Below are 22829 nucleotides of genomic sequence, written 5' to 3'. Positions count from 1 at the left end.
CAAATTCTACATAGTTCTATTAATTCGCCCATAGACTTAATGGACGCATTAAAAGAAATCTCACAGTCATTACAAAAAAACGTATTGCCTCTACCCACTTATATGTCAAATATAGCTCAGTGTATTGACATAATACAACTACAAGCTTATCAGCTTGATTCAAAAATTGTTTTCGTTCTCGAAATTCCGTTAGTTGATCCCGAAATATTCACCTTGTATCAATTATATTCAATACCAATATTAGATAATCAAACTGGTTTTCATCATATACTTTCAACTGTTCATAAATACATAGCGCGAGATGATGATTCAATTTCATATGTCTTACCCATGGAAACCGAAAAATGCAAACAAATCAGTCAAAACCAAAGAATGTGTACAGACATTCTTCCGTATCCCATAGACACAGATGCTATATGTGAAGCCCAGCTTTTGAAACCTCTCAGCAACTTACCAAAAACTTGCCAGATGTCCATGCTCTTGGCACAAGGTTACAATGTACAAGAAGTCGTCACTACACAAATAATCAAAACAAATTCAATCTTAAGATTAATTCCCGAATGTATTGCATTCATCGGCAGTACCAGAATTCATGCTAGAGACCAAATTGAGAAATATACAAATATCACGTATAGAAGTCACCCAGTTAACGTACCCTACAGATGCTGTGACCATTTTGAGACAAAGAGTCACCTATCAAAATTGAAACCACTAAAACTCAGTAAGATCAACGTAGATGACTTAAATATTGCACAACACAAATTGTCATCTACGATGACTTAAATTGGACCAATATTCGGAAGAACTGGACCATATTATGAGCCAATCATTCATTGAGGAACATCTACCCTTATTCACTATATCAACCTTATCCTTGATTATTATCCTAGTTATCTTATACCTTTTCTGCAAATACCGAACCAAAATATTCCCAAAAATTGCAATCTCCTTGTCCCAGGATCAGCCTCCAACTTCATTACCACGCAGAAATTCCATTAGACAGAAACTTCAGGGCTTAGCCTCCTTCAGAAGAAGACCCAATGTCCAACAAGAAAGCGAAGCAGAAACACCAATTACTCTGTAAAAGTCAAAGCAATGGCATTGACTTTTCACTAATAAGGGGAGCTGTTATATGAGAAAATATTAACCTTGAACTAGCTTAAGTTTGCCGACTTCAGATTTCATCATCCCATTCGCATAGAAACCGCTGAGCACGCAGTAGAACTTTGTACGAACCGTTGCCCAATATTCATGGGAACAGCGATTCAGCACTTCATACCAAACCTATAAATTACCATTTTCAGATGCCGGAACCACTCTTAGCTGCAACTTCGACCATTCCAGTTATTGTAGTCATTTTAAATTAATTTAATTTTGTACTATTTAATGTGTAATAAATAAAGTTCTTTTTTAAAAAGTTAAATACGTAATTATTGATCTAACATTATATGTACTGACAGTAAAAGCGTGGTCGACAGATTTAACATTCAAACAGTCAAACACATAAACCACATTGAACTGAAAATTCTTTATGAAACTATACAATTAGGATTAAATGTAATAATTACATGGATCAAGGGCCATTCGGGAATAAAAAGCAATGAGATCGTTGACAATTTGGCTAAATCAGCATATATGCTTGGCTTAAACTTTTATCATTGTAACACTAGGATACCCTCAAGAAGATGGTTCTACAGAGAATCTAATCGACATTTTATAAAGACCATTAATCGACTGAGAGCAAATCATGCTCTTACGCCATCTTACATGCATGGAATCGGCTTATCAAATACTCCTAATTGTACTTGTGGCAAAATAGGCGATCTAATACATATTATATTAGAATGTGATTTACAAATTAATACTATAAACGAACTTTATAAGGAATTAATAAATTTTAAGTATAGATTTCCAATAAACCTTAATCTTTTAATATTTTTAAATAATATGGAAATTCTTCATTGCATTTATAAACATGTTAAAATATGTAAATACAAGTTGTAAATAGTATATAGGCATAATTTGTTAATATGGTTTGAAAAATAAAAAAAAAACAAACGAATTAAGAAAATAGAAATAGAACAAAAAACAAACAAATAAATACAAAAAAAAGAAAACAAAACAAAAAATCTTATCATTTTATGTATCCATAAAAATATTAGGTATGTATATGTAGTACATACTAACATTGATAACTGATAAGAAGAAAATTTTGACTATGAGTCTGCAATCAATAATAATTCAAATTCAGTCGATTTTAACAATAAACACAGACAAGTCTGGCGAATTGGCTCTGCCAAAGCACTTTTAAAAAAAAAAAACACTTTCCTTGACAGGTGATGCTGCATAAAGTCTTTGTTTAGCCTTCCGGCACTACAACACGAATCATACACGAGACTTGGGCCATTTTTAAATGGATTACAAAAACAGTTAAATACTTTGGAAGTTTTGGAACGTCCTACCAAATACTGGGATGACATTCTTGATTACTTATTGACGAGCAAATTTGATAACGCTACTACACGCTCCTGGGAAAACAAAATTAATGCAAATAAAATTCGCACCATCTCTCATTTAACTGAATTTTTGAAAGATAAATGTCTGTAAATCTAGTAACTTCAAACAAAGGAAAAAAATAAAATCTTTTCTTAGCAACACATCAAAAAAATGCGTTTTCTGTAGCAACCACCACAATATTTACTGGTGTAAATCTTTCCAAAATTTAACTCCATGTTGTTCATTTGGAATGTTGTCTTTGATTGATCGGACAAGAGATGAAAGTTTTTATTGAGGGGTAAATATTGTCTTTATTCATCTTGATTTAAGAATTTTGTCGATTTTGTCAGAATCGTCTTCTTTGTGATTCAACAGTTCGTAAAGCCTGCCGAGACTATAAAGTCATTCCCAAATTTCTAAAACTCAAACACCATACTTCTTCTATCTCCCAAATTCTTAGAAAGACCAGTTTAGCGCTTCTCTGCGAAGCTATTTATTCCACTAGATGAAAACTAGATGTCACAAATATGAATATTTTCAATATCTTGTCATCTATTCATTTTTTCAATGTACAACCTATATTATGAGACAGTTTCGACCATATCAACATACAGACAGCCCTAACTTTCGAAACTACGACTGAAAGTCAGAAGCGCAAATCTAATTGCCAAACAAATTCCAAATACTACAACGTTGAAACCCACTATAGTGGTTCATAACTTTTTTGCCACCTCTATTTCGGCCATTGCCACCCAAGCTTTAGCAAAAGGTTTCAATTACTCTGTTACTCCAAATCACATTCCAATTGAGACAATTATCTAACAAACTAAAAAAGTCATATCCAGTTTACCCTCCGAAGATGCTGAAATAACTGGACAAGACATCGCTATCCGAGAAAAGCTCTAAAAGAACTTCAGTTAAATTCAAATCTAGTCATTCTTCCCGCCGATAAAGACAATGACACCGTCATCCTAAGAAGTTCTTCTTACAATAATTAACTCTCAAATCTCATTAATAATACATACAAATAAATGGTGCCTCAATGGGCGGGCTCCCCACTATCTCGAGTAATTGCCAATATCTTTATGGAAGACTTCGAGACCCGAGCACTACCACATCGATGTTTAAACCCACATGTTGACTACGATATGTTCACAATACATTCATTTGGCCCCCTGACAGGGATGCTTTGGTGTATTTTCAGACCCATCTGAATGGTATAGATCCTAGTATCCAGTTCACGATGGAGGTGGAAACTGATTCATCCCTACCGTTTCTCAGCCAATCCCAAGATTCTCATCACTCTGTTTATCGAAAACCCACCCATACCAATCGTTACTTACATGCTAATTCTAATCATCCACCTTTACAAATTAATTCTGTCATTAATACCCTTGTCTCCAGATCAATACGCCTTTGCGATGATGCAAGTAGACCCGCTGAGCTCTCTAGTTTAAAACAAACCCTCATCCAAAACGATTACCGCGTAAATCACATCAATAGGAGCATCCACAGACACCAGACTACCTTCTTATTCTTCCTTTGCCCTATCCGTTTCGGACGTTGGCTATTAACAAGGCTATTTTGACTTTGTTTACGGCACCTCTGAACAGTTCGGTCGATGTTAGTCCGAACCATTGTCGCAGGTTATGCATCCATGAGTGTCGTCTTCTTCCCGGTCCCCTCCTACTGTCGATTCTTCCTTGGACTATTAACTGTAGCAGCCGGTACTTAGTATGCCTCATGACATGTCCGAAGTACTCAAGCTTCCGTTTCTTTACGGTGAAGGTTATTTCTTTGCTTTTGCCTATTCTCTGCATTACTTCCACGTTAGTGATGTGGTCTGTCCAGGATATCCGAAGAATACGGCGATATATCCATAGCTCAAAGGATTCTAGTTTCTTCAGGGTGGCTTCCGTTGTGGTCCATGCCTCTGCTTTATAGAACAAGACAAGGAAGACATAACACTTGACCAGTCTTAATTTTAGTTCCATTGAGATTTTGCTTGTGAACCACTTTTTCATATTGTTGAACGCGTTTCGCGCTTTTTCAATTCCTGATCTTATTGATGCCCAGTCTACCACTCAATCTCAACTCAAAGACACAGACCCTCATCATACGAAAGTTTTTCTTCCATACATCAAAGGTATAGGTAACTTTAATATTTATGTATTGTAATTATAAAAATAACATCTAAAAACAAATTTTATAAAATGAGTTAATTTTCCTTGAATTATGCTTATTTTTACAATCACTTTTCTTAATTGAAAAACATTCAAATATATTTTAAACAAATTACTTGTTATAAACTTTGTATAATTCTAAATAAAAATAATAAAATTAAGTATGGAAATTGTAATATATTAATTATAATTATATACAGATTAATTTCATATATATTTTTTAATTATATTACAAAGTCAATATTTTATTTATAAATATATTACAAAGTTTATACCAATTAATTTGAGTAAAATATATTTGTAATGTTTTTGAAATAGATGTTACTTAACACGGGCAGCATTCGGCAGATTACAAACAGTATTTAAATCAAACTTTAAAGGAAAAAACTTTCGATCAGTACGTGTTGCCGGCACTGACATATGGAACTGAAACATGAGCTTTTAACAACAACATAGTCCACAAACCGCAAGTGACGCAGAGAGCTGGAACAAATAATGCTTAATATTAAGCTCAGCGATCGCAAGTCCAATAAAGAAATAAAAAGAACAAAAGTTACAGATGTAATCCAAAAGACTGAGGACACAGGAAGAATAAAACACAACCGTTAAACGAAGCGACTTATTGAATGGAGACCAAGAGCAAACAAGATAAGTAGAGGCAGATCTCAAACCAGATGGACTGATGACATCAAGCGAATGGCTCGTCACGAATGGATGCAAAAAACTACTAATAGAAATGATCGAGTGTTGACAATGGTAGTTGATGTAGAAATAAGAGATAAAACGGTGTCTCCTAAGTTTATAGTTTTTCCTAATGAACCTAACAAACTCTTCTTGGTATAGATTTTTTGACCAAAGAATGATGTTTTGACAATGGTAGTTGATGTAGAAATAAGAGATAAAACGGTGTCTCCTAAGTTTATAGTTTTTCCTAATGAACCTAACAAACTCTTCTTGGTATAGATTTTTTGACCAAAGAATGGTGTTTTGCAAATGAAAGCTTACCATAGCAGTTGCTGTTTGAAGCGAAGTGTACAGAATCTATTGAAATCATTGCTGTAAAACTTTAAACACAGGATGAAGGAATGATGCTAGCTAAATTCGAACGAGCTCGACTCGATGATTTTTAGAAAGTACGAAGAACACCTTCAGAATGAGAGGAGAGTCTACAACCTATTCAGAACATCGCATTAATACTGGAAACAACGCACCAATTGCACTGCCACCATACCGAATGTCACTGCAAAGAGAGAAGTGATTAAAACCGAGTTAGATTAACACCTGGAATAAGGTGCATGGGCCGCGCCGGTTGTATTAGTTCCGAAAAAAGATGGCGGAAAGAGACTTTGCGTAGATTATCAACGTTTAAACTACTAGTGACTCTTATCCGTTGCCACGTATGGACGAATTACACGCCGCTAAGCAAACTTTTTATATGTCTACACCGTAGATTATATGCCGTAGACTTAGGATCGGGGTATCATTCAGTTAATGTCGCGGGAGTTGACCGTGATAAAACTGCATTTGTGACACCGTTCGGGACTTAACAGTACTTACGGATGCCTTTTGGACTAAAAAAGCTCCAATGACTTTTCAAAGACCCATGGACCGCTTTCACCGTGGTCTTAGTCGCTTAAATCGGAAAAAGTTCGTGTTTGATCGCCAAAAAGTGAGATATGCTGATCGACGCTAGAAGGAACTCAGTCCATTCAAAGAAGATTTAGTATGGGCTAATACAACCGCTCCCAGTAACAGGTGGAAAGCTCAGACAGCTAAATTCTACTCCGAGAGATGGAAAAATAGAATCAAGCTAGTGCTATCGCCTGTGAGTTACGAGCTTTGTGGAGTAGACACCCATAGTGCCCTTGGTGTGTTCCACGTCTCCGCTTTTAGACACGCTAACCTCAATGATGTTGAAGCTCCAACGCCCGTAGTGTCAAGACGAAGTAGAGGACGCCCTAGTGTGGACTGTAATAGCCACCTGCAACTTATCAGAATGTCAAGTAAGATTATGTGATCCAAAAAATATGTGTTATCTTATACAAAGACTGAGATAAAATACAGACAATAATAAAGTTCGTTCGCCTAACAGAAAAGTAGAATCTAAACACTAGGAACGCGTGATCAATTCATTCGCAATTTCTAGAGATGCTGAAGAGCTATCTACTTGTTACAAAATCACTTATACTGTAACTGATTATATACAAAATCGTATCAAAAGTAACAAGTAGAAACTGACAAGTAACGATAATCTACACCTCTAAACAAAGACGATTTAATTTGCAGTTTTAACAGATATGGATTCAGTAATACTTACGAATCACATTTATGTCTGTTGAATTTCATTATATAAATATAATTTTTACTTTTAATAGCTCTATGTATGTGTGGTATAATTATAGTGTTATTTAAATAAACTTAGAACTGTGAAAATTTTTAAGGCGTTTGCTGTTTTTCTATGAACTTAAGTAAGTAAATTTAATATTATTTTGACTCTATTATAATAATTATCTATTATGATGATAAAAGAGTTGCAAGAGTGACTCCATAATTGAACAGATATATTAATACTCACTCAAAAGAGCTTGTTTTGTTAAAAAACAATAATATAGATATGGCCAATAAGAAGTTTTCCGTTTACATCCAGGGTACTGTCCGTCTTCATCATTTCCTTATGACACTATCATTGTAGTGAGGTGATATGTTGATCATTATATATGTATGTAAATAAAAGGTCTTACAAGGTAAAGACCTTTAGGTCTTTGTAAGAACTTGTGACAAAAACAACAAAAAAAGGAGATCATAGTGCATAATATGTGATTTTCCATCTTCAAACTCTTTGCTGTCTCTGAGGACGAGGCAAATATTGTAAGCCTCGAAATCGGTCGCTTCTGTAACACCTTGAAAATAAATATTAGATTGTGAGTATTGACCTTTTTAATATATCTGTTCAATTATCTATTATCTATTATTTTATTAGAATATTAGCCTGTAAATAATACTTTGCAGGTTTGTATATACAGTTACTAAAACAAATTAATATGTCGGACACTTATTCTGCCGATGAACTCGTAAACATACTAAAAAATTAATTAAAATCCTTTGTAAAAGGTATATATTTAAAAACCCAAACGGGCTGTGTTAGACAAAACGTTTTCGGAATTCATCATTCCATCATCGGTGTCTAGGAGTACATGAATGTAGCCACTAAATATATGGGTAAAAACCCATATATTTAGTGGTTTTTAGTGGTTTTACCCATATATTTAGTGGCTACATTCATGTACTCCTAGACACCGATGATGGAATGATGAATTCCGAAAACGTTTTGTCTAACACAGCCCGTTTGGGTTTTTAAATATATACCTTTTACAAAGGATTTTAATTAATTTTTTAATATATGGTATACAGCCAAATACAGGAAAGTAAATTCCTTGTGGATCGTAAACATACTTTTAACTCCCCCCAAAAAGAGATCGAAAAAAGACCATTTAAGCGTAGACGTTAAAGAAATAATTGTAAACGTGTATAAGCAAGAGTTACAAGATAATCCGGCGTTAATATTTTCCGCTGTTGAGAAAAGAGGAGCTGATAAAGTTGGAGTATCGGATAGTTCTGTGTTTAAAGTTATTAGAGAGTATAAAACTACACACACATTAGTTGCAAAAAAATGTACCACTCGTAAAGGCAAATTCGAATCTGTAGATGATTTTGACAAGGTAGCGATAAGAAGAATAATGCATCAATTGTTTTTTAGAAATGAAATTCCCACGATAGATAGAGTTCTACAACAGGTCAACGACGACCCCAATCTACCTGATTTCAAACGTACTACTTTTTACAAGCTTTTGAAAAAACTTAAATTCAAATTTGAAAAACGTGACAGGAACAGTATGCTTACGGAGAGAGATGACCTTATAATCTGGAGAAGAGAATTTTTAAGGCAGATAAAAGATCATAGGAATGTCAATCGTAAAATATATTATTTAGATGAGACTTGGATTAACTCTGAACATACTAAATCAAAAACATGGATTGATAATTCAGTCACCTCATCAAGATAAGCATTTTTGGATGGTCTCTCGACAGGTAATATTTTTTGTTTAACATTGAAATAGATAAATATTTGAATTTTTAGGTAAAGGAAAGCGACTGATTATTTGTCACATAGGCAGTGAAGACGGATTTGTTCCTGACGCTCTGTGGAGTTTTGAATCAAAGAAAAGTGGAGATTATCATGAGGAAATGGACGGAAAAGGTTTTGAGAGTTGGTTTGAACAAACGTTACCCAAATTGGAACCAAATTCTGTGATTGTAATGGAGAATGCGTCGTATCATTCCAGAAAATCTGAAAAGATCCCCACCACATCTTCTTCTTCTTCTGGTTCCTATCCGTTTCGGATGTTGGAAATCATATTGGCAATCATGACCTTGCTCGCTGCGGCTCGAAACAGCTCCGTTGAGGTTTTCTTAAACCATGTTCTTAAATTCCGCAGCCATGATATTCTCCTTCTACCGGGTCCTCGCTTACCTTTGACTTTACCTTGCAATATAGACTGCAGCAGGGAGTAACGGTGCTGATTTCTCATAACGTGTCCCAGATATTGCAATTTTATGCGTTTGATCGTAAACACAATCTCTGGTTCCTTCTTCATTTTTTCTAGAACTTCCTTGTTCGTGATCCTTGCTGTCCATGATATTCTCAGCATTCTTCTATAAAGCCACATCTCAAATGCTTCAAGTTTTTTAATAGTGGTGTCTGTAAGCGTCCATGCCTCCGCCCCGTACAACAACACAGAGAAAACATAGCATCTCAAATGTCTCATTTTTGTATCCAGGAATATGTTGTGACTTTTGAAGATAGCGCAGCGCTCATTTTGTTAAAGACCGTTCTTGCCTTTCCTATGCGGCACTTTATTTCCTGTACATTGCTCCACTGTTCGTTTATAATAGTTCCCAGGTAGCAATACTGTTTTACTCGCTCTATCTGCGTCCCATTAATGTATAGATGAGCCCCATTTATATTCTCCTTGCTGACAATCATTTGTTTGGTTTTGTGGGTATTAATGTTTAGTCCGTACTGTTGACTGTACTCGTTTATTCTGTCCATTAGCCTCTGAAGTCCCTCTAAACTATCTGCTATCACCATGGTGTCGTCGGCATATCTAACATTGTTTACTCTTTCACCATTTAGAAGGATGCCTTCGTCTATTCCGTAAAGAGCCTCGTCTCCACATCTAGAAAAGCGGATATCCAAGAATAGCTACATCTAAAAAGCATCCCCTTTGACGACTCACTTCTCAAACGGCAACTCTTAGCACTTAGTAATCAACATAAAAAACAGTATGATAAAAACATCATCGACGAAATGGCGAAAAGTCAAAATAAAATTGTTTTAAGATTGCCACCACATCACTGTGAGTTGAATCCCATAGAACCGATATGGGCAGATATAAAACATTATGTAGCAGCTAAAAATACAACTTTTAAGTTTGCCGACATGAACAATTTATTTGATGAAGCTCTATCCACGATAACTCCGCAAAAATGGAAAAATTGTGTACAGCATGTTACCCAAAAGGTAGAACCAAAAATGTGGGAGTTAAATAATTTAGTAGAAGCCAGAGTAGATTCAATTATAATAAACCCTGACGATGATAGTACATCTAGTTCCTCAGAATAATATTTTGCAATAAGTTTAAGTATTTGTGGATTAGGCCTACCGGGGAAACCACATAAAAAAACGCACCATTATCACTCTACCTCTATGGTGGTGTGGAAATGAGTTCTCTTCTTCTTGATGTGCCTATCCGTGACGAATGTTGGCGATCATCATGTCAATCTTCACCTTATCTCCCACAGCGCGGAAAAGCTGCATGTATGTTGTGTTGAACCAGGTTCTGAGGTTCTTCAACCAGGATGTTCTTCTTTCTGGACCCCGTTTTCCAAATATTTTTCCCAGCAGGATGGCTTGTAGAAGGGCATATCTGGATTCATTTCGCATAATGTGTCCAAAGTACTGTAACTTTCGAGATTTGATGGTGGTCAGTACCTCTCGGTTCTTCTTCATTCTTCTGAGGACCTCCTCATTGGTGATTCGATCAGTCCACGGGATTTTAAGTATTATCCGATATAGCCACAGCTCAAATGCTTCCAATTTTCTGCACATATCTTCGTTCAAGGTCTATGATTCAACACCATAAAAAAGAACAGAGAAGAAGTAGCATCGCAGCATTCTTACTTTTGGAGGAAGTACGAAGAGGACGAAGTTGCTGTGACCAAGTGCTGTCCTTAACTACATTTATTGAAGCTGGCTTTGAAAGACGTGAAAAATCTGCCATAACATTTATAGATCTCACGGTTGCGTATGACACTGTGTGGAGAGAGGGCCTTATTTATAAGCTAATGAAAATCATACCTTGCCTCAAAACTTGTCAGCTGATAAACAATCTACTGACTAACAGACTGTTTCAGGTATATATGAATGATGCACAGAGTAACGTTAGAAAACTTAACAACGGCTTACCTTAAGGCTCAGTGCTAGCTCCTTTATTATTTAACCTTTATACAGCAGATATACCTGAAACAAAATCAAGAAAATTTGCTTATGCTGACGACCTGGCCATTGGCTTCCAAGATAATAGTAAAGAAGCAGGAGAACGAGCTCTAAACGAGGACTTAACTACACTAAGTAACTATGTTAAGAACTGGCGCTTACGTCCTAACACAAGCAAAACTGAAACCTGTCTCTTTCACCTGTCGAATCAACTTGCGGGCGATACTCTCAATGTAACTCTAAATGATACAGCTATCAAACATAACAACAACCCCAAATATCTAGGCGTCACACTTGATAGAACACTCACCTTCAAAAGTCATCTTACAAACACAGCCGGTAAACTAAGAACAAGAAATAACTTAATATCAAAACTTGCCGGAACAACTTGGGGTGCTTCTGCAGATACTCTTCGGACCTCTGCTCTAGCTTTGGTTTTTTCAGTGGCAGAATATTGTGCACCAGTATGGCTAAATAGTGCACATACAAGCAAAATCGATGTCCAACTTAACCAAACCATGAGAATAATCACTGGAACAATAAAACCAACGCCAGTGAGATGGCTGCCTACTCTGAGCAATATTGCTCCACCAGATCTACGCCGTACAGCAGCATTAGTGAGAGAGTACCAGAAAATTATAGCCAACGTACAATTATCAATACATCAAGATATCCTAGACATCTCAAAAGAGCACCAGCGACTGAGATCTAGAAATCCTCCAATACGATCTGCCCGAAAAATTGGTAATTGCTATGATATACATAGGCAATGGACAACAAGATGGATGCCAACAGTAGAATCGGACTATATTAAGATATCCACCCCAACTCAGGGTTTCATCGGATCAAATCTGCCCCGGTCCACTTGGGCAAGGCTTAATCGTATACGTACCGGATATGGTAAATGTGCTGATTCGTTGTTCAGGTGGGGTCGTGCAGAAAGTCCACAGTGCGATTGCGGAAAATCTAGACAGACCATAAGCCATTGTGTTTCAGACTGCTTGAATCGTGCCTACCGTGGAAACCTCCAGGAATTTGCGGAATGTTCCCCAGAAGCAATTGAATGGCTATGTAAATTGGACATTAATATTTAGTGTCATTCATACTGTCATCTTTAGTGTTTAAATAATATATTTAATATATATGTAAATATTATTGTATTTGTATATTTATCGTACTGAGAAAGTCCATACGCTAAATAAATAAAATTCTTACTGTTATACCAAGAGAGAGGCTGTGGCTCTTGAAGAAGGTCCCCATCCGGTTGAAGGTGGATCTAGCTTTTGATGTGGAAATGAGTAGCAATGATAAATAAAAGATACTAAATAATTCGAAATTACATAAACAAAATGGAATACTTTAAATTACAAAAACAAAATGAAAAACTGTAACCCATTTTACTCATTGTACCTATGTAGTTTTTCAGTACCTAGATTTCGTAATTCGATATTACTTATATGTAATAGTAAAAAGTTTTTTTCATCATTTTCAAAGAAAACCTTTCGTTTTTACATCCGCAAAGTATGTTCGTTTGTGCGTTGTCGCCTATGCAATACTTGGGGACGATCTATCGATGGCTTCATATATAGTTTTGTCTCCTGAATCAAAATCTGAAAACGGCATTTTGATATCTCGAACCATCTTCGACATAACCGGCATCAAAGTAAAAAATAGTGACGTCACAATCCTTCTAAATATACATTCGTTTCTGCTGACACAAATAAATGTTAAATCGAACTCGAAACGTCGACTAAATAAATTTTATTTATTAATGTTTTATATCATTAATGATAATATTATTACTTATTTCCAAATATTGGTCTTAAAGCGTAAAATGTATAAAAACAACTTTCTATTTTTTGCCTTTTGATTAATACCACAATTAACTAATGATGTGTGAATGAGAGTTTTAAAAAACTAATATTTAAGTATACTTCTTTGGAAGATTAATAATTGATTACTATTATTTTAACAGTAATCCTAAAAATTATAAATTAATTCATTTCAAATTCAGATGTTATAGACTGCTACAATATTAATACAACCCTGTACGATTATATAAACATCAGGTTTCACGTGTTCTGTGCATGTATTTGTTGACACCTACTTTTCTGTTAAGTGAATTTAGTATAGATAGTTAGTTTTAAGAGTTGTCGCCCAACCTTCAATAAAGACCCATATATTTATCCATTCGTTATAATTTTCAATGCTAAAGTTCATGCTAAAGTTGCAATTTTATACCAATGTTTACTATCCCGCGAATCCACTACGTAATTTTGGTTTGTTAATTAGACATTTCCTGATTATCTAGATTAGAAATGATCCAGTTGTTAATTTGGTTTGTTATTTTTGTGTCTTTCATTTTGTTTGAAATGAGAAGTTGCTTTCTCCTCTGTTTTTATTTTTGGAAATTTTTTGATAGTGTTCTGCCACTACAAAATTGCCGAAAAAACTAGATCTAATGTATATTTGATGTTCTTGGATTCGGATTTTCACAGAGCGATTAGTTTTGCCACAGTATGCGCGAACACGTGCATACGGAAAGAATATAGACCACAAGAAAGATGCGATGATACATTTCAGTAAAATAAATTTTGATGAAAGCGAATCAATTCAGAAATTATTTTTGTAAAGTACATTGTAGGATTATTAATACATATTGGCAACTTAAATATATTTTAATAAATTAATATCGAAGTTCTTGTTAAATTAACGCCATCTTACCTTAATATCCGCTTTTGGACTAACAGTGGTTTTAGATTTGGCTACAGCTTGTCCAGGAATGCTTTCTTTAGCATGTCCATCAGGAATATGGAAAAGTATAACTGCTTGTTCTTTGTAAGTATGTAGATTTCCCAGTTTGTAAGCTACATCAACGCGGAAAAATCCTCGTCTCTGTAGCTGAATGATGTCTCCTACTTGTAAGTTTTTTAGTTCTGGATCACCGAGCATTTCAACTTCTTTCTAAAGGGCAAATAAAAACTTATGCAATCATTTTAATAACGCGTAATATATGTTTCTGTTAGGTTACACCATAAAACCGATCACAATTGAGAACTACAAATCGAAAATACCACGAAAGACTAAATAAGTTTGAGAATGCAAAAATTTTAAAACAGAAAACAATTTACCTTTGTTTTATGACCAATGAATTGTTTGAAATCTTCTTCTTTCCCTAAGACTGCTTTACTAATGATATGATCAAAATAAACGCACCAAGTCGGAGTAAATTGGGCCTTATCTGTTTCTGCCAGCCAAGTAAGCTTTAATGTTTTTTTGAAATTCGTGTTTTCAAGATCTAGTTGTGCTTCCACATTAACGATTTTCCCATCTTGTCTATAAAAGAAAGCTTTCAGTCACAGTGATTTGAAACAAAGGATTTTGTTAACTCTTGCAATATTGTTGAAAATACTTAAATAAAACTCAAGAGAATTTAGCGTTGGCTCCAGTGTTGCCAGCCTCAGGAAAGCAAAAAGTCGCAAGTTTAACTTAAAAAATAGCAGAAAAGGGTAAATCAGTGATTTCGAAAACATCAAATCTACGGTTCGACATAACATTCATAGAATTGATCAATATTTACGATTTTAGTGTGTTTTATTTAGTCTTTTAATTTATTATTATACTATTTTATTTTCTTTATTTAATTTATATACAGTGTTATACTAATTTGTGTTATACATAATTAATTTATTTAAATTTACAAGTATATATTTTCGACTACAATACGCGCGCTACATTCCAAAACTCGACTCGATACAATATTATTTTTAGACTAATTTAAAAATCTAAATCGTCTGTATTTATATAATTTCTCTGAACCGGTACTGCTTCTCGAAGTTTCCATCTAATGTACTACAGACAACTGGCCCCTTCCATGATCTACTTCAACTACAATGGAAATTATTACCTGGTTGACAACACACAAGATCAAGTATGAGGCAAAACTCACAAAACCTGAATTATTACAAATTGCGAAAATGAATAGAAAAGAGAATGTCTATATAATTGATGAGCTACTAAGAGAACACCTCCATGAAATGCTGAGACCACCTCCTTATTACTGCAAATTCAACGCTATTGAATTAATTTGGGCAAACTGCAAGTCATATTACAATATGCATATTGGTAGAGATGGACATTCTGATAGTGCTTTTATAAATATGTGAGACATTAACATTCAACCAATCATAATAGATACTAGTAATACGAGTAGCTCAGTTTCTGACAGCGAAGAAATCTTAAATTTATGATTGTATATGATGTTCAATAAATATTTAAAATAAATTGTTTTTTACCCAGCTCAAAAGTTTTCTATTTTTCAATTTATTATACAAAGATTTCCTTATTTGAATATTGTTGTGTTAATTTTTATAGGTATATTTTTTAAAACAAAGTGATCGCGTAAGTCTGAATACCATATTTAACAATGAATACAGATCAAAATGGAACAAAATGATCAAAATGATTGAGCCCTGAGGTAGATTTCTATTCAGTTTTTTAGATCTTCTTGTAGTGTCTATCCGTTTCGGATTTTGGCGACCACCATGGCAATTTTTACTTTGCACACTGCTACTCTGAAAAGATTTGTGGTTGTTGTATTAAACCACGTAGTAGAATCTTAGAACAGAAAATCCTTCGCCTTCCTGCGCCTCGTTTTTCATCTACTTTTCCCTGTAAACTTAGTTGCATTAATACATATCTTTAGCTGTACCTCATGATGTGACCAAGGTATTATATTTTGGCTGTTTTTATTGTGGTTAACAGATCTTTTTTTTGCATTCTTAATAAAAAGTCTTGGTTAGTAAGTGGTCGATATAAGATATCTTCAGGATTCGAAGATAAAGCCACATTTCGAAGACTTCAATTTTCCTGCAGGTAATGTCTGTGAAAATCCACAACTCAACTCCGTACAACAGTATAGGAAAGAGATAACATCGTAGTAACCTGATTGTTATGGGCATTGATAAATCATGACGTTTGAGTAGCTTAGCCATTTTTTGAAATGTAGATTTGACTTTCTCTATTCTACATTTGATTTCCAGGGAACGGTCCCAATTTTCATGGTCGTTCAAAACTTCTGATTTTGCAAGTTTAATCTCAAATAAACTCGTTGCTGTGTCAGTATGCATATTTTTAAATATTTCGAGAAACTCTGAACGAATACAAGAAATAGCCTCAACGAGCTTACCAGCAACAATCCTTCTTGTTGCTTCTACTTTGTGTAAACGTTTTTTTGTACTATAATTTATCCAAAGTATCAGCCCTTTTGGAAGATTTTGAAAAAAAAAATCAGCAAGCTCTGATAACGTTTGAAAAAAATTTTACACACTTTCAATATGTTCCACTAATTGCCGTAAAACCAAATTGAGTCTATGCGCATAACAATAAACAAAAATTGCATGCAATTGCGTGCAATTAGGTTATTTCCACACTTTTAACACACTGAACAAAATTTCCGATAACGGTCCCGCTGAACGCTTTTCACTAACATTAACAAATTTCAAAAATCTTTCACAAACATAACCGTCGGGGCAAACACATCTAAATATACTCGAAAGATGCGAGTGGTTTGAAACATCAATGCTTTTTGCATTTTTTTCTGTAGAAAACAGAAGATATGCCCAAGAATACAGTCTATTTTTCTTGCAACCACATAACCAAGAGTTTTCACTGTACCAACTGAATTTAATTAATCTCATTTTTTTCTTTAAAATTATACAAGCACAACGACTTTTCACGTAGTTGATCGATTACGCAGCGACACTCATCAATGTTTAATAATTGCACGCATACTGTAATAGGTACTAACGAGTAAGTAACCAAAACAAAAATTGGTAGCAAGCCTACTAATATCTACAACGCGCCCACGGCCTCGCGTTTTAAAAATTTTCAGACACAAGCCGGCTCCGATCGATAGTTGACGGACCATCACGCGTATGCACAAACAAAAGTGGTAACAACGTAACGTATAACCCCGTCGCATAAACTCGCCAATATTTTCGTGGGTCTAGTTGGCAATTTAGTTAATTACTATCAACACATGTATCTATTGGTAAAAAATTTAAATGGAATTATTTCACATTAGTCATAAAATAATTATTTGCAAGATTTTTAATGTTACCATTGGTAACAATGGATACATGGACGCTTCGTCAGTGGTTTTAACGATGGTTTTAAAAATCTTAACCCGACGCGAAGGACCAACGCCTAAATGTGACAGTTTAAAAGATTCGTTGACGACCTCGGATGTCGCATATAACAGAGATGTAAAACTGTACTGAAAAACTGGCGATGACTGCAGTAATCAAAAAATTTATTGACTAGTCTAGAAGCGTTATCTGCTCCGAATATTATAGAATTCATTTATTCCGGCCTATGGCACATTCCTCCAATGGAATGGAGGAAGAAGAGATTGGGATAAAAGTTAACGGCCAACCAATTAATAATATATTAATAATATTAGATACGCAGATGATACGATTTTAATGGCGGAGACAGTAGAAGACCTGCAAGCCATTTTAAACAAGGTAGCCACAGCTAGTGAAGAGAAAGGGTTAACCATGAACGTCAAGAAGACGAAATTCATGATTATTTCAAAAAAACAAAGATTGATGCAAACCTGTACATTCACAATAACAAAATCGAACTGGGGCACAAATATAAATATTTGGGAACAAGCGTTAATAACAACAATGACATCACAGAAGAAATAAAAACTAGAATTGGAAAGGCTCGAGCTGCTTTTGTTAATATGAAGGACATTCTGGGAAGTCATGACATTAACTTAAACCTGAAAATGAGATTGGTTAGATCTTCTCGATACTGCTGTACGGAATAGAGACTTGGACTTTAAACAAGAGCAATATCGATAAACTACAGGCCTTCGAAATGTGGATATACAGAAGAATTTTGAAAATACCTTGGACAGACAAAATAACAAATAGTGTAGTTCTTCGAAGAATGAACAAAGAACGGGAGCTGTTGATCACCATCAAGAGAAGAAAGTAGGAATAACTTTGTCATGTGATGAGAGGGAAAAGTACCGATTGCTCCAGTTAATTATCCAAGGAAAGATTCAGGGCAAACGAAGCGTGGGGAGACGACGTATATCTTGGCTGCGCAATTTAAGGGACTGGTTCCAGTGCACATCTAACCAATTATTTAGAGCAACAGCTTCAAAGATACGAATAGCAATGATGATTGCCAAACTCCGTAGCGGAGAGGGCAATTGAAGAAGAAGAAGATGGCACATTATTTATAAATTTAAATACTAAGAGTAACAAAGTTTAAATAACCGCTTATAAAAGATAAACATTGGCAGACAGTGGCTGAGATTAGGAGAAGACAATATAGTGTTTATTAAATAAAGAGACGTTTATAGTAACTTTAGAAAATGGAAGATTATCTTACTATATTTAAAAATTTTAAAAGAACCAAATAACTTACCTGTTAATTTTGGTGATTAATAAATTTCCCCAATTAATAAATGTCGTACTTTCACCTTCACTTAAGGCTTCTGCATCTAATCTATCGATAAGAATTTTTGGACCCAACCATATTGATTTGTTACCAACTTCAGCATTTTTAGGATGTTTGGGTACGGATAAACGTTCTTCCTTGGCTCCCTTTACTAAAACTGTCACAGGATCATTGATATCTACAGCTGTGTATCTTGGTGCAATAGGATCAATTACCTAAAATGGAAATGAAAGTTTTCTGTGTTATTTCAAAATATATTAATTTGTTATTTACCTTTTTGTTAAAGGCCCAAATTTTATCCCATTCCATGAACACGACAGATCTGCTCGAACCTTGAGCAATAATGAATTCTTTTAATCCTTGCACTGTCATACCTCGTCTTAGGACACCGCGAACTGTTGGCATCCTAGGATCGTCCCTAAAATAATATAATATTAATCACCCGTATTAGTCCAACAAGAATTTGAAGACGATAACACATTTGCAGGGATTGCAAATTGGCAAATCTGAGAAGTGTCAGTAGCAGTACTGTAATGCACAGTGAGCGTGTGTGATTTTTGAATCGACATTATAGTTAAAATTTTCCACTGGAAACCCCTAGATATAGAGTTCTATTATTATTGTTAAATAAGGTCCATTCGCTCAGCTCGGGCATATTTTGACAGGTTTTGACAGCTGGAAACCTACAACACTAAAGTTCCTAGCTCACAGTATTAACAGCATACATAAATTTATATTACAGACTTCTTTCATTGAAAAAAGAAGAATTATTATAAATACTGGAAGTGTATACTAAACCCATAAAGTTTTGGGTAGTATATATTTAAAAAATATATTTGTTGTTATAATTTAACATAACTATTTATTACATGGTGCAAATAAATAAATATTGATTGTCGGTAATTCGTAAAGTTCTATTTTATTTACTATTTAGTTTGTTTACTATTAATATTGGCTATAAGTACGTGTGCTTGGTAGTATAGTAATTTCCAGCAACTTCTAGTCTGTCAAAAAGTAACTAACTTCGCAAAAAATAATTACTAAATTCACTAGACAGTTCGGACTGGGAATAGCGAACCGACTTTATATTTCGTTATTTCGAGGTAAATACATTAAACAGTTACCTGTGAATCTGAAATAGATCTATTGATTTATCATAATTGTCTAAACAAAATCATGAAATAACAAGTAAACACATTAAACGCATTGTAAAATTTAAAATAAAACGATTAATTTGTAATAAAAAAAATCAAGAATTAATTAGTATATTGTAATAAAGCAAAACCATGAACTTGGATTTTTAATCGAAAAAGTCAATAATTAATTATTGTATTATCAATAATTGATTTTGAAAATTAAGAAAATATCGAAAAGTGTATAGAACAGCGGTCGGCAAATAATTTTAAAAGGGGTCCGGATATTGTATCACGTGATTTAAGTTAAGGTAAGAAATAGTGTTCAAAGTGGCCCTTAAATTTTTGTTTAAGTTTCCTGGGTAATAAAGCAACATTCATTAATAAAAATACTTTAACATTTCATGGACATTGTTAAACACAGAACTTAAAAACATGTAATAAATAATAAAACTCTGCAAAATTAATGAAAGTATATGTATTTCCGTCTTTATAAAATAAAAATTGATGCAACTGCTGACGCAGGTACGACAAAATCTCATCGACACAAACCACTCTCAAAAGCTGAGAAACAAATCGCGTGGAAAGTGTATGATGGACTTAAGAAAACACATCCTAGAAGTCACACAGAAGCTTTAGATCAGTCTTCGTTTTTAACAGGGGTGTCAGTCTCGACAGTTGAACGGATTGTGCGTGAAGTAGAAAATCACAGAGACTATAAGTGCGCCAAAAACTCGCCAGCGTGGACGAAAACCTCTCGATCTAAATTAAGAAGCGCAAATGAATTTAATCCGGAGGACTGTACATACATTCTTTTTAGAAAATAAGTCCCAAACAAACAAAACAGTCAAAACCAAGTTACTGGAAAACGATGATTCCTAAAACGAGCGGTGAAACGCTAAGAAGTTTTACATTAAAAGTTGAATTTTCGTTACATGAAACGGTCTCGAAAATCAATTTTAATAGATAAAGAGGAAATATTATCATGGTGACGAAGATATTTGTGCTTTATTATGGATTATCATGTTTCCAAAAGAAAAATTTATTATCTTGATGAAACTTTGATTAATGCCGGCCATACAGTTTCCAAAATTTGACACGATACGACTGTAACAAGTCCTCGTCAAGCATTTATAGAAGACTTATCAACAGGGTTACGAGCACCAACAGGCAAAGGTCAGCGTCTTATTGTAGCTCATATCGGTAGCGATACAGGTTTTCTGCAAAATAGTGCTCTCGTTTTTGTATCAAAGAAAACGGGCGACTATCTTGAAGACATTTGCGCCGCATGCTTTGAAAGATGTTTCGAAAACGGTCTTCAGCATATCGAACCTAATTCAGTGGTAGTATTTAGACAATGCATACTACCATAGCCGACTTGTTGAATGAATTTCTACTGAGTGACAGAAAAGCAGTTTTACAACATTGGTTAAAGGAAAAATACATTTCATACTGCGAATATATGGTTAAAATGGAGCTAATGAGTATTATTAGACAAAATCGTGGTACATATCATACACTGTAGATACAATGGATAGACTTCATGGTATTACTGTCGTAAGACTACCACCGTATCATTGTGTATTAAACCCACTAGAATTAATTTAGACACAAATGAAAGGATATGTAGCTCGGGAAAATGTTTATTTTTAAAATTAGTGATGTCCAGCCCCTCTTGCAAGACATTTTGGACAATATAAATTCAACTGATTGGAAGAATGCGATAAGCCAAGTTATTAAAGTAGAAGACGATATATGGAGGTTGGACGGCATGGTGGATAATGTTATTGAGCCTGTGCCAATACAATTAGGATCAAATGATTCAGACAGTTCAACAGACAGTTCTGCAGAATCAATGGTGTAAGATGATTTGCAAAATTATGAGGTATGTATCTTCTTCTTCTTTTTGTATAGACAGGACAGTCTGTTTTTTCAATGTGCCTCAAGTAAGCTGTCATTCCATCGTTCTCGTGGTCTTCACACTGATCTTCCTATTGGAGAACCATCTCTCGGCGTTCTTACTACCCTATTTGTTGTCATGCGGTCGTTCCATTCTAACTGTTTTTTACTCAGTTATTAATGCTGTCCACCTTGCATCTCCCTCGTATATCTGCATTTCTAGCTCTAACCCATAGTGTCTTACCATCGATTTTTTGAAGGGTTGCATCTTTGCTGTTTTTAACATTTTTTTGTCCTCTCTATAGCAAGTCGCAATTTCTGCCGCGTATGGAATTATTGGTCTGATAACCGTTTTGTAAATTCTGCCTTTCTTTTTTTCCGATATTTTTATTTCTCCATTTTGTTTCATTCAGCCAACCTGCGGCTCTGTATGCTTTATTCACTTTAATTTTCCACTTCTTTTTCGAGCTTTCCATAGCTAGATAGATGAGAGGTACATATGTGCTTTTAAAATTAATTGAACCAGTGTTGTGAAAAAACTAATTACTCTTATAATAATACAACCTCATTTAAATTCATCTTCTCAGTTAGAAATAGACGCTGAATGAATTGTGGATTAAGCCTATTTAGGACACCACATACAAATAAACGCACCTCTTGAGATTATTAAATATTTAGTTCGGTTATGATTAGCTAATTATAATAAGCTGATTTATATTGTAACGAAATAGCCCATCTCCGATACGTCATAATTCTTAGAAGGACGAATCTAGAAAACGTAAGAATCGGCATGTCAATAGCGCCCGCTTTCGGACGGGTGATCTTGATGAGACGAATTAGAGGTGGGACAACGCCAGAATGTTCTCGAACAGTAACTTTATTATATATATGTAACGTTGTTAGGAGTGAGTTTAGTTGTTAAGATACTACCGAACTGTAAAGTTATAAATAAATATGTTTACATAAATTCGAACCGCTCGTTTTATTTAATCTCGCTACAGTTGGTGTTACGGTGTGAGTAAAAAAAATAAATTCAGCAGTGAATTTTGAAAAAGACTTTTGAACTTTTGAAAATTATTGTTC

At 34.6% G+C, this 22829-nt stretch overlaps 1 protein-coding gene across 2 annotated transcripts in view; it reads right to left on the bottom strand.

The window, feature by feature from the left end:
* GluProRS (Glutamyl-prolyl-tRNA synthetase) overlaps positions 1 to 22829 on the bottom strand; it is a 432648-nt gene that overhangs the window by 304688 nt on the left and 105131 nt on the right. For both annotated transcript variants that reach the window (XM_072529836.1, XM_072529837.1), the window contains exons 7-10: positions 18988 to 19132; positions 18682 to 18929; positions 14367 to 14571; positions 13960 to 14199 (exon numbers count right to left, since the gene is read on the bottom strand). In XM_072529836.1, the coding sequence (XP_072385937.1) occupies positions 13960 to 14199; positions 14367 to 14571; positions 18682 to 18929; positions 18988 to 19132 (838 nt within the window). The remainder of the gene's footprint in view (positions 1 to 13959; positions 14200 to 14366; positions 14572 to 18681; positions 18930 to 18987; positions 19133 to 22829) is intronic.

Source organism: Diabrotica undecimpunctata, chromosome 4 (genome assembly GCF_040954645.1).
Source record: "Diabrotica undecimpunctata isolate CICGRU chromosome 4, icDiaUnde3, whole genome shotgun sequence".
In the NCBI taxonomy this organism is placed as follows: domain Eukaryota; kingdom Metazoa; phylum Arthropoda; class Insecta; order Coleoptera; family Chrysomelidae; genus Diabrotica; species Diabrotica undecimpunctata.
The sequence above is the reverse complement of the archived record's forward strand: the minus strand, read 5'-3'. Positions and strand labels throughout refer to the sequence as shown.